Source organism: Dermacentor silvarum, chromosome 11 (assembly GCF_013339745.2).
Source record: "Dermacentor silvarum isolate Dsil-2018 chromosome 11, BIME_Dsil_1.4, whole genome shotgun sequence".
NCBI classification, from domain to species: domain Eukaryota; kingdom Metazoa; phylum Arthropoda; class Arachnida; order Ixodida; family Ixodidae; genus Dermacentor; species Dermacentor silvarum.
The window spans coordinates 90,324,670-90,340,824 of record NC_051164.1 but is presented as its reverse complement, the minus strand read 5'-3'; the positions used below and the strand labels follow the sequence as shown (position 1 = coordinate 90,340,824).

The 16,155-nt window shown below is 48.2% G+C and overlaps 1 protein-coding gene across 6 annotated transcripts in view; it reads right to left on the bottom strand.

The window, feature by feature from the left end:
* Window positions 1–4,031: 4,031 nt before the first annotated feature.
* LOC119434015 (proton-coupled folate transporter) overlaps window positions 4,032–16,155 on the bottom strand; it is a 50,839-nt gene continuing 38,715 nt past the window's right edge. The window contains exons 5-7 of one of the 6 annotated variants that reach the window (XM_049658536.1): window positions 10,775–10,858; window positions 10,214–10,370; window positions 7,565–7,997 (exon numbers count right to left, since the gene is read on the bottom strand). In XM_049658536.1, coding sequence (XP_049514493.1) covers window positions 7,913–7,997; window positions 10,214–10,370; window positions 10,775–10,858 — 326 coding nt within the window. In that variant the 3' untranslated portion in view covers window positions 7,565–7,912. Of the gene's footprint in view, window positions 4,216–6,536; window positions 7,527–7,564; window positions 7,998–10,213; window positions 10,371–10,774; window positions 10,859–16,155 lie in introns of those variants that run through there. The other 5 variants (XR_007464231.1, XM_049658535.1, XR_007464229.1 and 2 more) reach the window with 5 other exon arrangements.

Here is a 16,155-nt window from a genome sequence, read left to right as displayed (position 1 = left end):
TAGTTACCTGTTCCGGCCGCAAGCCAAGCCTATATGGGATTGCATTTCTTCATTTCTTCTTATATTTAGGTGAACCGGACATTTTTTTCAACGAAGCTGTCTATATAGCTAGGATCCCGAGATCTCTTCGTGGCGTAACGTCGACTGAAAACAATGGTGGGCCGATCCCGGCGGCAGTGCAGGGCAGAGAAATGGCTCATACCCCCCGTAAGGCAGAGGCTACAAGCAATCAGCAAAGTGAAGCGAACGGTGCATACATTCTTTGTAATCACGCTTGCAACATGCAGAACAGCATACGCTTCAATAAAGAGCAAGCTTAAAAGAAACATCCGAACCACGTAATTGATGTTAAGGCGCTCGTGATAGCAACGCGAAGCACGTAGCGCTCACCGCATACGTTTCCCAGTAAATATTACAGTTGCGCAATCGCTTGCCACGTGGGGAGTGATGACCCTAGCTTTTCGTATATAAAATACCCAGCCTTGCAACCGATTTCAATGTTGTTGCGCGCTGTCCAAATTATCATTACTACCATTACTCTAAAACAACACTACTAGCATTATTCTATATGAAGTCTAGGGTTTGACGAAAACTCGTCTGGCGAGGAAAGAACATGGCTGTATAAACGTACACTCGCCAACTGAAGAACACAAGCATTATTCTAAAGTCATAAAGCATTGCATACCCCCTTTAGCAGTTGTAGTAGTGGTTTTCAACAGCTTCGCTGGACATCCACTTCCACAGGGTCGGGATGATGTCCTTAAACATGTCCTTAAACATATCCTTAAAACATGGCATGTACCCACTCTGCGGGATTGTCCAAGAATTGGGCACCTGAATATTTAGATACTGTTTCTGAAAATACAGTTTATGTGCAATTTAGTGATCAAAACAGACAGATTAATTTTCCTAAACAGTACAATTTACAATATTAATGCTATGATTGAACACTCAAATATCAGCGGGGATTTAAGAAATTTTAATAGCGGAGCTGTTTAAGCGCTTGGTTGCGCCGCATAGTGCGAACTAAAGCAGCTGCTGGCGATGACGTCACTGCGCGTTGCCTAGCAATCGCCTCGCGGAGCGGCGTGTGCTTCACCTCTCCGTGCCGTGCACATGTTGCCTTGACATGGGACGTTAAGGAGAAGAAGGAGAGCATGCGCGCGGCACGCGCTATGCTCGGGAGAGAGAAAGAGAAAATGAGAGCGAGAGAAGGAGAGAAAGAAATTGTAGCAGCACCAACGAGGCAACGCGCAGAGCTGCTGCCGACGCCGTCCGCGTTTCCCCGCGTTCGCGCCGAACGCGCGCGGTGTCCGTGACTGCAGCCGGCGCCTCTGGCGGCGGCTCAGCAGGTTTCGACCAGCCACACTACGGCAAGTGTGGAGGCGCAGCTTGGCCGTGACGTCACCGGGGAGATAAAGCTCGGAGCGCGGCAGGACTCTCGACTCTGTGACGAGTACATGTAGCCTTGACATGGGACGACCAAAGAAGATCCGGACACCCAAAGAAGCCGCTCATCTTGGAAGCGCGGCCAAGCGAGAATCTGCGCGTCGGCGGCGAGCCGATTCGGGATACCGTGCCTAGCAGCACTTAGCATTTCGTAGCAAAACCTAGTAACACCTAGTAAGCCAAGCCTAGTAAAACCTGGAAGAAGCTAGGTCGATCACCAGCAAATCTCGAGTACAGCGCATGTGCACTCGAGGAACATCAAACATCGCCTTCGACCTCGTGATACTATCGCGTCGACGTCTAGCCATACGAGTTTCATAATTGATCACATGTCTTGACATAGGTAAACTTATGTTCGCGTCCAACTACTACTATCGACAGTACTGCAGTTCACCATTCACGAAGAACATAAGGATGTTTTCATCTGCGTGTTTTTGAAAGAGCGTACTCACAAGTAACAAGGAATATGAGACCATAAGTAAATCTTCTTCTAAGCCTTGCAACAGTCATGAGCCACTAGCGCCCTATATATGGGCACTAGCGGGACCAGTGGCAATCGGTGAACCAAAATGTAAATCATGTTTCTCAATCGTTTAGGAATGACTGCACGTTGCACGGTTCGTGCGGCCTTTCTAGATGTTGAAGCGATCTAACTTGTCCGACTCCCGTATTCAGAAATAAATCCCACCATGAAGCCACGACTCGACATTGTTCCAATAGATAACGGCCTGACGCGAACATGCCGAAGGAAACGCAATAAGCACCTCGGGCACGATCACGTCACGCGCTATCACGTGCACGAGAAGTCGTGCCGTGTCCTTACGTTAAGGCGCATTTCTGAATACGGGGGCAAGGAAACTCTTTCAGGAAAGCAGTGCACCACCCGTTTCCCACAAGCCACTTGCTCGGATGACCAGCTCTGGCTGGTGGACCGGGCCTGCCTAGAGATGTCGGCCAGGGGGCTCCCGGACATCTAGGGGCCCAACCACATTTAAATAGATCAAATAAAATTTTATCCATCCATCCATCCTTCCCACAAGCGGTGCGCATTTTGTCGACACAAAGTAGCGTGGGTTCTTAAGCATAAAATTAAGACAGTCACTGTAAACATTTCTAATAACAGCGCGTAAAACCACGGACCTAACAGAAATGCAGACTTCTACGTTAAGTCTCTCGTTTTACGCGCCAATAGGCCATCAAGAATAACAAACTAGCCCGAATATCCGCTCTAGCAAACATCTCGTTTTTATTATTTTTCGTATAATTCAGTGATGCTTCAGCTTATTTTTGCTGTCGCAAGATGTTTCACCTCTCCACCAAGTATTGGCCTGAAACATTCTAATAAATTTGTTTAAAAATTATTTTTAACGTGGAAGCATTGTCTCCGGTTAAAACTAAGCCTAATCAATACTGTATATTCACTCGGACACATCCACACCTGATCAAGTAGCATTAGTTTTTGTTTATGCAGATATGCATGTGCCTGCAGAAACAAGCACATGTCGTGGCAAGCACAAGGGTGCACTTACCTACTCACAAGGCGGAAAAAAACACTATAAAAATGGTAATTAGTGTTCGAGATTGCGTGACGCTAAGGCTTTTTTACAAGTTTACAAGCCTATATATGCGTTTCTTTGAAAAGAACCAAAGTGCTGGAATGTTTTTCATAATCGCAAAAACGAGTATTAGAAAAGAGCATACACGCAACGTGCTTTATTGTGCGCGATCAACAAATAAGGATCGAGGCCTCTTGAACACAGAAACATGGGTTGTCGATTAGTCGGTCAAGCCCCCTGACCGAGACAAGTCCCTCTTGTCGAAAGGATGGTTGAAGGGATGTCCATTGTTTGGCCACTGTTGACCAACTTCCGAGAACAACTCGTTGCGGTTTATTACAGCGCCACAACATGACGCCACCGGAAGTGCTGCTCTCCGGATACAGCTAGCTGCATTCGGTCTGCCGCTAGTAGGTTTCTCTGCCACGTTTAATCTTCCTATATGCTGTAACAAGCAGATGTCGAATTCGGCGAAGATGGCCTTGTCCTTGGCAAGGCCGTATCGAACCCGTAGTGAAGAATTGGTTAGAAACAACAGAATTGTGCTACACCTTTTTAACATCACAACACCGGTCCCAAATGTACTTACTTTTCTTTATTGAGCGATTCTAATTATACAGGTAACAGTTTAGATCATGAAACACTCAAAAACGAATCGCAAGCATGTTTGCTCCCTAAGGGATACGTATTTTGTGGTTAGAAGTTCAGAAAAGGTAATCTGAACACGAGTAGATTGCTGAGGGATACACCTTTGATCAAAGATATACGGACCAAGGCTTCTGCCGCCAAACCCCCGTTTCTTCACAGCGTGGGCGTCCAACAGCGCAGCCCGAACTTAACTGCACTCGTCAATGTTGGGCCGTGCGCGTCAGGCACAAAGAAATTTTGTTTTTCATGCAACGTTCTGGTCAGCGTACCTTTCATCACAGATGTACACCTGTGAAATGGCAAGGTCCCCTTGAAGTTTGCATTGTGAAATCGGCCCACTTTCTGAACCGACGAGCCCGTTCTTCTCGAACGGGTGATAAAGTAAAAAAAAATGTGTGTTTGATCAAAGCTTACTTCTACTCGAAGTAACGAAAAATAAATATGTCACCAGTAGCACTGACGATGAGACATTTTAAAAGCTCGGTCGACAAGAGCTAAGCAGGTAAACGAAAAAATCCCAGTGTAGTTCTTACTGGTTAAAATCACAAACTGCTCGTTTGACCTAACCGCGCGCGCTTCACGGTCTTTGCACAAGTACCAAGTGGGCTGCGTCCATTCATCGTGAGTCCGGGACGTTTGGAACTCAAGGACGCAAAAACAAAACTGTTGCGACATTTTAATAGCCTGCATAAAAGCAAGACACAATTTTTTTTTCTATACAAATACACACCTGAGTGAACTGTGCCCGCGTAGATCACCGATGCGTATAAGTAAAACGCACAACGTCCAAAAACTAAACATGGATAGGGCCCACCCTGTCATGGCTATCGGTGAAAGGCAAGCAAAGTCTTTCGGAAAGCCCCACCCACTGAAACACGCTCTTCGTGTTTAGAAGTCGATACTAAATTAAGAGTACGTTACTAGTGCAGCGCAGCACATAATACGGCAAGTACGCTAAAGAAGTTTCCGCGCATGAGGCGACAGTTTTCGTCAAATATACACGGGCCACTCCCCGCTTTCTACTTGATATATAACCGGGCCGAATCATGGAGGTCGCGGGTCGATCAAAAGCTGCAAAGCTGCATGCATAGAGTATGACCCTCCTCCTTTCATTTTACCAACAACTTAAACGGACGATAAAGTGTGAAATGCAGATTGCAGCACGATCCAAACAGGAAATGATGAGCGTGCTTCAAAAGTGAAATTCACCCAGAACCTGAAGGAGGTTGATTATCAGCGGGAGATAATGAACACCGAACTGATCTTATTCTTTTTTTTTTCTTTTTGAATTACACGACAGTGCATTAAGTCAGTTATGTCAAGGACGCGGCAGCATTTAGCGCATTTCGGCCATTTTCATGCGGGGAAGGCTACCAAGAACTGCCTGATTTAGTGTTCGCTTACTTTCGAACGCAAACTAACTTGTTTTATTGATAAAAATAATTTGTGACTAGTTCTGAAGCGTATGCTCTGAAAATGTGACGTCACGAGAAGCTAGCGCGTAAATTTAAGCGTAACGTCGCCACGAGTGCTCCGTTTCTGTTTTGCGCAGTTCCTGGCTTTCCGAGAGTTCTGCGCGCAGTAGTCTTCCCATTTTTTGACGAAAACTGCACAACGACTGCATACGCACTGGAGCGGATGCCTCTTCCACATAATTTTACATAATCTTCTACAGTTTCCTCCAGCAAAACTTGTACACATACGTTTACCTACTACTGGTTGCAAATGTGAAAACCATGGGCAGGCAGCAGAGCGTTGCTGTGACCTTATCGATCCGCCACTATCGATGCGCGTTGATTGGCCAACCCAGCGGAAGCGGATGTGACGAAAGCAATGGCACGCCTTCAATCAACGTTGCTTTCACATCTCGTATAGTTCTCAAGTCTACTGTGTACAGTTCGAGTCTACACTGCCGCTACGTACAGCGATGACTCACGGCGGACGTTATGCAACGCAGAGGTATACTTTAAAGTGATCGATGGAAAATACGACCACGCATGCGTATGTAAAAATGGACGGATTTTTTTTCTCCAAACTTTGAGCGACAGAAAGAACCTGAGTAACAGAGATCTACGCACAAATGGCGGACGCTCATAAAACGTGCAGACCTTGGACAATGCTTTGGCGTGGCGCACGTAAGTTCTTCCGCAAGCGTACGCTGCACAAAATTAACCCAATCATTAGTTTATTACTGTGCGCAACAATGTCTGTGCGCTTCTGGGCTCTATGACATTACGCTTGTTTGCCAGATGGGTATTCCGGGAAACATTTCGCGCCTGCTATGATTCCTGGGAGTATTCCGCGGTAAACAGCGGTATAGCATAGAAGTGCTAAAGGGATGTCGCGGCGAATGATTGCGTATAGTCCCTTTTAGACACGATTGCTGAACGTCCCTTAGGAACTTTTCTCTGGCGTCACTCCAGAAACGTTGGACAGGCTACAAAGTATTCCACTGCTTTGGACTGGTTTAGGAACACTGGACCGCATTAGCAAATATTGTGTGAAAAGTAGCCAAGAAGATCCCACAGCTGCACAAAAATGAAAGAACGTGCTGACTACGAAACCAAGTCGGCTGTCAATTCTATTTTGTTTTACAGTAAGCCTCTGCATTGACTCGCTTGACAGCACCGACACACACACACTATATATATATTAACGCAGCAGTCATGCACTGTTGATATTACAAGAGTAGCGCGTTTGCTGTAGAAGGAAACAGCCTTCGCGCGTGATAAGTCTCATTAAGAACAAACAGCGGTACGTAATCATGACTGTGTAGTTCGACAATGGTTCTACGTCACACCAGTAGAGATGTGTGAGAAGCATTGACAATTGCACCGAATCAAGCGCGTCGGGCACGTAACCAGCAGACATGTACAGAGGTAGAGGTAACAAACACACACACACACACACACACACACACACACACACACACACACACACACACACACACACACACACACACACACACACACACACACACACACACACCGTGTGGTCCACTTTTAATCGGAACACTCATGAGCCCCGATCAAAGTTTGCGGGTGCTCTACAACTGTGGGTCCTGGCGGAAGCACTCTCAATGCACCGAGCAGGTTCGTACGTAGGAAGGGAGCATCGCCACGTACCTCACGTCGTACGCGCTGCAAAGCTAGCTGGTCGCTTTCAGCCTTGATATATAAACTCGCTCCCATCTCGTGACTGTTTGTCCATTGAAACAGTGGGCCACACTTTTCACATACATTCGTTACCATACATGCTAATACCATACGCGTAATGCTTCTACTTGACGCTTCTATGCATTGGCTCAGAATCGAAACTATACCGATGATCGTCTCGATTGCGCACGAGTCGGAAAGCAGGCTTCATCGCTCTTCGAGCAACTGGCGTAGTAGTCCCGGCGTGTGCGCACAGATCACGGAGGCAGCCACGCGCATGCGCAGCGACGCACTTGTGTCTGTGCCAAGTGCGTAAGCGAAGCCGTGCTAGTTACTAAGTGAGTGACCTAGAATACTGAGTATTCTAGGACATTCTATAACTAACTCGTCGCGTTTGCTGACACATCAGGTTCAACACGACCCGCCGTCGTTGCCGAGGTAGCGTGTCGCGCGACGGTGGAGGCGCGTCGTATCATGCGTCCGAAGCACCCCACACCAGCAGTATCGCAAGCAACCCTTCACTAACCCTGCCCTCCCCACCACATCCCCATTCCTTTGATGCAACGTGTAAGCTGCTTACATGGATTCGCTAAAGCCAACTCGCATCTCCGACAGGCGTAGTGATTCCACACGTTGCTGGCGAATCCATGCAAACGCTGCAAGAGACGTAAGTGTCATTACAGTGTTTTAGCATAGCGTCACTATCGCCGCTTTCCACCTCGGAGGCACGGCATACCCGCGCATGCGCAGTCGACGGCAGGCGCTTTCGGTATATAATAAACTCTCAAGCGGAAGCCACAAGTAACGCGTTTCCGACATTTTCTCATGGTTATGCCGTCGTCGTCCACTTCACGCTTAGCCATGACTACGCGGTAATTTAGGCCTACGAACACTGCTCCACGCTTTCGTCAGCGACAGAAAGTACCTCACGATACGCACGAATTCGGCCGAGAAAACACCGCCACTCACGTGAGGTGCAAAAGGAACGCGCGGACGCTGTACGACGACGCGCCGATAATACGTCGGAAATGCGTTTCATGTGGCCGCCGCATAATATTAGATTTCACGATGTGTTCGATAGCTCAGTCGCACCGGCCCTGCTCTTCAGTCGTTGATGGGTGCCGGGACCGCCTCCTGTTTGGACATGTCTTCGTACTGGACGCCCTCCCGATGTACCTTCGTCACGTAGCTGTAAAGAAAATAAGATATTTTAAAAAATATACAAATACCTTAGCAACGCTCCAGGCTGCCGCTCCACTGCAAGGAATAGGCACTTATAAAATAATAATAATAGTGTGTTCCAATTCTGGCCAACATTGAAGACAGTCTACTTTGACTGCTATAGGAAGACAGCTTCGAGCCCAAGTAATTGAATGCGACCGGAGACCTCCCAGCCGCTTAAAGCCCACACTGCATGAGAGCGAAAGCGGGCCGTCGCGTGCACAGATCGCTCGTTCTTGTCGCTCGATCGCTCGGTTCTGGAAGTGTAGAATTCGTTACTCGTCGCCCGGAAGTACTATGAGCGACTAGCCAGTAGCGCGAAGCCGGAACGGGATGCACATATCAGTCAAGTACGTACTACCGATTGTCGCACCGAACGAGCAAACGACTAAAGTTTGATACGTGCAAGGATAAGAACCCAGTGCAATATTTATGCTGCTCTTTACAATAAAATTCATCAACTTAAATTAATAAAGCACGCGTCACGCCAGTTTCGGCGCGTATTTGCTGCCCTCATACCGGCAACACCGGGGAGACATCGCTCAATGTCGTCGCTCGCGTGTGGTTCGAGACCGTACAACTTGTAGGCGACTAGCGAACGCGACTGCCATCTCCATCGCGTCGCTTGTCTCTGTCGCGCGCAAGATCGCTTGCATGTGGCCTAGACTTAACGCCACATAACTAGCGTTCAAGAGAAAAAACAAACTAAGATAAGCATATACTATCGCTGTATTTTAACACTTTCCATGTGCGAACCTACGAAAAACACAACGTAGCTTACATTATGAGCACAAGAAAGCGCAACTATACGTTTCCATGTGTGCGGGCGATCTTCCCGTCGAGTTTCCAAGCATTTTGCTCTGCCGCCATCTTGTTCGGACAGAAAAGCAACCCGCATCGTTTCTGAGTTCGTAGCCGTCTTTACGAAGCCCTTGCCGGATTCGTCAGAACTGGAACGAGACCTATAAGATGGCCGCTTTCAGCTTAGCCGTCTTTTTAACCGCCTACAGTGAGTGTTAGAACAAAGCCATCGTCATCATCGTCAGTCCAGCTGATGCGGGACAAATGCAGTCCCCAATAACCCTTACCATGCGTGAAATGAAACTACAGCCCCATGTCGCCAGACCGTTTTGTCAGCGCAAGACATGGGATGTAGGGACAGCCGGAACACCCGCACACAAATTTGAGGTATAGTGACGCACTGACGTCACGTTTGGTACACCCTTTGGGACATATGTCCCCAAACAATCACCTGTCTTGCTTGCCTGTTCTTTCTTGAAAACTCTGCGCTCGCTACTTCGCAGTCTGATAATGATAATGCCGATAATGACCTGGAAGTACAGTTCCCCGATTCTTCAACAGTACCGCGCGAGCGTCAACCGGCCAGCGCCCTCTAACGGCGTGAAGCGACGAAAACAGCAGGAGTACAGCGCATGCGCACAAAGTTCACTGGAAGGTGTTATCTTCGATAAGCCTCGATAAGCCTGGGAGCTTGCAGCGAGTTAATCGTGCCAGGGCCTATGTCGTGCTGGTGGAAAGACCCTAGCAGGCGAAACGCGTGCGCTTCCAATGAACTTTTATGCGCATTCGCTACTCTTGCTGATCTCGTCGCTTTAGCGCGGTACCGCTAAAGAATCGGGAGACTGTACCGGGAAAAACGTGCGCGGCATGCCGCAGGCAGTAGAAAGCGTGCCGCGACAAGAAGCGGGCGGCAACTTGTTCCTGCCGCGGAGCGAATGGGTCCCGGAGCTATTTTTCGCGGCATTCCGCTCGCCACCGATCGGGGAGACCAATGAGGAGTGGCAGATTCAATCACGTGGCCAAACGCTGCAAGAAAAATATACCCCCCATATCTCAGCATCGCTGATGACAGCCGCAGTGAACCCAGCTGACAGCGAATCACTTGCTTGCCGCGGCGGCAAAGACGCTCGCAAGTGTCGCCATGGCAACGCTGGCGCGTTGTGCGTGCCGCGCGCGTATTTCGCGCTAGTGTGAACGTGCCTCTAAAGAAATTCACGCAAGATGGCGGGCTATTATTGTTTGGGGACAAGATATGCCCCAAGGGTGCGAATTTCTCTTCGAGTGTATAGACAAGGCGTGTGTGTGTCTATACAGCCTACCGCTGTTGATTGCATACATGCGTCCCTCGAATTCTGGAAAGACGAGGTGTTGGAGAATACGTACGCGATGAGTCCGGCGGCGATGCAGGTGATTCCTGCCGCCACCAGGTAAGGCAGTCCCGGCAGGAAGTTGAGGGACCAGTTGAACAGCGACGTGATGAGCACCTCGCCCAGGACGGGCACCACCGCGTCGAACGAGGCCAGGAAGGAGAACACCTTGCCTGCACGGGGATCACAAGCCGGGTCGCCATATTAATCCGCGCTCAAGGTCCGTGTCAAGACTGAGTCGAACCACCGACTCGCGCTCGATTCACGTTAAGCCCGACTACCTACGGTTTGGACAGAAAGCCATATATATGAGCAGAAAGGTAAGCGGGGGCCCGATTTTTATTAATAATATCAGAAGAAGCCAACAAACAATGACACCAAGGACAACATAGGGGAAATTACTTGTACTTACCAATTGAATTAAAGAAATGATACTATAATAAAAATGAACCTCTAGTACGCGGTTGCTGGAATCGATTGTACACCGATATTTCTTCATTTCTGAACAAACGAAAAATAGCGAGTTAGGTTGCGTATACATATTTACGGCACAGCGGACTCAACACGGTGTACTCACCCACTTCGTCTTGCCCCACCAGTTTGGACAGGTGGGTCCGCACACCGACCTGGCCCAGGAAGGTAGGGATGCCGAACACACAGTCTGCGCAGAGACGGAGGAGACAGCGCACTCATACTGATCAGCGCGCGCAGTATTCGACGGAGATATGTAATCGCTTCGCGTGAAATAACAGTGAAACGCGTTGAGAACGAGGCATCGAGACGGTGTTAATGGCGTTTCCATTATTTAACGGGAGGCTTGAGTACGTTTCTTTTTTTTAATCACGAGAGCCCAAGACAAACGAAAAAGTTAACAACAATGGAAGAGAAAGAAAGCGGTCAGTTATTAACAACAATCGCAAGAAAACACTAGTACGAGTACAGCTAACAAAGTCACAAACAAACACTGGTCAGCTTTCAGAACGCGGGAGTAATGCAGAATCATCAAACGTACATTCAATGCAATAACAGTGATAAGCGTATACAATGATTCACCTGCAGCGACAGCGAAAATACATTTATTTTACATAAAGTAGCACTTTAGTTCATCATGAAATTAATTCGATCGCTGCAAGCAACGATGTAGTCCGGGAGATAATTTTGTTAGACTTCCTAGTGTGGAACGAATGGATTTGATATATAGTTGTTGATGTCCTCCATGATGATGATGATGATGATGATGATTTATTGGCATCCCCTTTGAAACGGGGCGGCGACAAATAGTCACCTAGCCTGCTTGATTTAATCAGGTATACTATACATGTTCTTTATCTTGCATTTTTGTATACCTATCATTATTTTTCTTTTTCAAAAATTTACCTTGTACCGCTGCCTATGATTTTAAGAGATCAGGTATCGAGATCATGCATCCACCGACTGGGACGCCCCCGAGTGGCAGTGACCAAGCGCCGTTGGCGTCACCTGGTGTCATGCCTATTTATACATGATTACCAATGATTAAATGGGGATTGTACGACGGTTTCTTAGACCGTTCACTTGTCCTTCCATGTCTTCGGCCGACGGCCTGCGGTGCGACCCCCCTTGTCCTACGGCGCCGCCGCCGCCCGGGCCGCCGTCGACGACATGAGAACACTGCTACTTTAAGGTTCGACCAGGGATGCGCATTAGGAGTATATAGGCTCCGCACTTTTGAATCTCGCAACTTTTGAAGAATCGCTTTACGTAGCGTTGCATTTTTTTGACACTGATCATATTATTGTGCCAGTGGCTTTTACGTAATATATATTTCAGTCCCCTCGAATAAACGTTATCCCGATATAGTCAGCGCCTGCGTCATCCGCTTTCGCTTTGTTCGGTATTTGATGCTGTTATTTCAACGTCTAACTCTAACCAACTATAGCCCAAGCTGCCAAACATGGAAAGAAGAGAGAGAGAGAAATATAAACTCTAGGGTTTAACTATAGGGTAGAAGCTAGAAGTATAGAGTAGACGCTTGAAATACCCACACGGCTCTGACTTCCAACAAAGTTTATCGGTGATGCACAGACCATCCCCAATAAACATAGATAGAAGTCAAACAGTGTGTGTGTGTGTGTGTGTGTGTGTGTGTGTGTGTGTGTGTGTGTGTGTGTGTGTGTGTGTGTGTGTGTGTGTGTGTGTGTGTGTGTGTGTGTGTGTGTGTGTGTGTGTGTGTGTGTGTGTGTGTGTGTGTGTGTGTGTGTGTGTGTGTGTGTGTGTGTGTGTGTGTGTGTGTGTGTGTGTGTGTGTGTGTGTGTGTGTGTGTGTGTGTGTGTGTGTGTGTGTGTGTGTGTGTGTGTGTGTGTGTGTGTGTGTGTGTGTGTGTGTGTGTGTGTGTGTGTGTGTGTGTGTGTGTGTGTGTGTGTGTGTGTGTGTGTGTGTGTGTGTGTGTGTGTGTGTGTGTGTGTGTGTGTGTGTGTGTGTGTGTGTGTGTGTGTGTGTGGTGTGTGTGTGTGTGTGGTGTGTGTGTGCGTGCGCGCGCGCGCGCGCCCGTATTCGGCGCTGCATTCACTTGCCGCGAGGCCTATAACGCCCAGAAAACATGCACAGTGGGTTACGCGTAAAATTGCAGTGAAGAGCTCTCTGGATTAATTTTTCACCGCTCGTAGTTATTTAACGTGTAAGCCAGTGCACGGTACGCGAACGTTGTATCGGAATGCGGCCACCGAGGCCGGGATTCGATCCTGCGACCTCGAGCTCAGCACGCAGGGCAATGCCTTGAATGGACATTTGAGTTCAATGCGGCGAGTAAGCTCGTACACTTGTGCGGTTTATTATATACGTTCTACAGAAGTTGTTCGCGAAAGTCTACATTACAGATAAACAAATTCGGAGGACGCTCAAGCTTCACCTTTAAGAGTGGAACGCGATAGCATTCGAAGATCCCTGGCTGCTTGTCAAGCTTTTTCCTCGTATATTCAAATTACAATCCGACGCTATCACGTCTTTAGGTTATGGTTAAGTCGTACCTTACGATTTTTCTGACGGATTTTACTTTGAGAAATTCAATTTTTGTTTCCTAACGCCTTGCGCCACGCGAAGCCTGCCTGGTCGAGGTGGTTCGGGATGATGCGGTTCGGCATGATTATTTACGCCAACGACGCCGGCGATCCCGCCGACACCGTATTTTCTGAGATACGGGGCCCTTAAAGCTGTCGCGTTAATACGTATTTGTATTGGTCGTATCGCGCGGCAAAATACATTTTTGTAAGGAAAGCTTCCGCAGGTTCCACTGGCATTTCCGATACCCGCCTCCAGCGTGTGACACTCACTTGACGACTGTCGTAATGGGCACCGCGAACTCGGCAGACAAAAGGACACGCCCCCATCGGGCATGCAGCCGAAAGCTCGACGGCCCCCAGTCGACGGCCCCCAGCTTCGATAAGCGCGGCCGCGGAGAGACCCGCCGGATAAGGCGCAAGCGCCGGATTTTTTTTTTTTTTTTTCGCGATCCGCGAAAAACTTTCACGCTCGACAAACCTTGCGGACAGAGGGTGGACCACTCTATAGATATAAAGTGAGCAGCGGATGGGGAAGGGGAGAAAGGAAAGATAACTCAACGTAAGCTGAATCACACACAAGGCCACAAGTATAATAAGAGGCGAGAACGGCTCGGTATGCAGTCAGCGATACAATTCATTGCCCTCTTGTCGCAAACATCCCGGCGAAGAGTCAATATGTGTCATCGTTCCGCGATTCCGCGGGCCCGTGAAATATGTTGTCGGCCCGCGCTTCACGAGCGGCGGTTATCATCTGCATAGCGAACGCGTGGCAATATTTTCGCGGCTCAGTGTCTACACTAAAGACAGTTTGCGCCCTTTGGGGCGTATCTTTCTCCCACAACAATAACTACGATCTGTCTTGTTTGCGTATTATTTCGTTAATACTGCGCACAGGGGCGGATCCAGGTTTTTTCTGAGGGGGGGGTCAGCTTTTGTCGGTGATGATGATGATGATGATGATGATGATGATGATGATGATGATGATGATAGTAGCTTCTCATTTACCGAAATTCACCGTTTCTGCTCACGATAAACCCGCGTTTCATACGGCTAGAACAACACCTGTAGCCCGCCGTGGTGGCTCAGTCAGCTCAGGCGTTGCGCAGCTGAGCACGAGATCGTGGGATAGAATCGCGGCCGCGGCGGCCGCATTTCGATAGAGGCAAAATGCAAAAACGCCCGTGTGCTTGCGTTGTAGGGCACGTTATAGAACCCCAGGTGGTCAAAATTAATTCGGATCCTTCCATTACGGCGTGCCTCATATTCAGAACTGGTTTTGGCACGTAAAACCCCAGAAAGATGAAGAAGCCCTATAGCGAAGCCAGGTATCGGTTTCTCCGAGCTTATAGGAAAATGACATTACCCAATACAGCCATGCGCTTGGCGCCTGTGCCTGATAATACAGGGTGTTCAAAACTAAGCTTGATGCTTTTCTTAAAATTAGGCACTGGGAGGCACGCGAAGACCACCTGTGCAAATAAGTTATGTGGCCAGGGGGGCACAAAGTGAGATAATTATCGCTGTGAGCAGCCCAATTAACTAAAATTGAACAAGAATTTTTGACGACTGCAGTAAGTGGTTATGTTTGTATTGAAAACTTAGAGGCAGTCGTGTGTCTACACAGCATCAGTCGGGAGAATTATTCTAGCCGTGTTCGTGCTCCGAGATATCCCACTCCAAATTTCAATTGTACTGCGCAGAGTTATCGAGTTGACGCGAGAGCGGTTTATGCTTTGCATTGCTGTGGAAGGGAGGCATTTTGAACATTTTTAGGGCATTGACATTTTGATGGGTGAATTGTTGTCATGAAATTTGTGCATGACAACACCAAATTTAAAGCGGCAGTATGAAATATTCGTTAGCATAGCTAAAAAGGTTTCTGCTGTTGATGGTACCGTTGTTGCTTTTGATTTCAATAAAACTTACAATACTTAGAAATCAGCAGTCACTTTATTTGCGTAGCCCAAGCAAGGACCATGCCCGGTCGTCTAGTCACCATTACGCACGCGCACTGCCCTCCGGCTTCTCTGCGCGCGCCATTATCTCGGCATGGCAGCTGCCGCCATTTTTACAGGCTGCGCGGTCGCGTGTTACGACAGCGGTTACGGGTTCTTCGATTTTTTTTTTTCGCCAGCCGTGAGGGGAAGGGGGACAGTTATTATCTTGCCAATGCCTCCGCCGCGTTGTCAGACTAAGCGCCGTACCCAACAGCCGCGGCACATCAGGGAGGAGCTTTGCGCCGATCCTCACTCTCTTGCATGCGTAATCATGCAAACGACAATTACAATTTGTAGTGGATATCTCGGAGCATAGACACGCTATACTCGCGGACAACTTTCTGTGGCAGTGAAGGGCAAGCTACGGGCGCGTGGATGCTGCACATGTGTTACCGCGCCAAGTAGTCCGGCAGCGTTTGACAGTGCTTTTGGTTGCTCGGAACAGACGCTGAATCGACGCAACTTCCACGTGCGACGATTTCGCGTTTGCCCAGACGCGGAAGGGAACAGCCGCAAAATGAGTAAACTTTTACACTCAGTGGTGTGTTCTGTCTTATTTAACTGTTGCTAATAAGCTGTTTATGTTTACTCTTCGCCAACATAAACCAACGTGGATTAAAACGCGGGACTCTTTTCAGAAGCACCCTCACTTGTGAGCGCTTTGCCTCCGTAGCTTTCCCTTCATTGCCACAGAAAGTTGTCCGCGAGTAAAGAAGGATTCTTCGAAGTGAAACTGTGTAGAAACACGACTGCCTCTAACTTTTGAATACAAACATACACACTTACTGCAGTCAATAAAAAGTTAATTATTCAATTTTAGTCAATTCGGCTGCTGACTAGCGATAATTATCATCTCACTTTGTGTCCCCCTGGCCACATAACTTATTTGCGCAGGTGGGTTTTCACGTGCCTCCCAGTGCCTC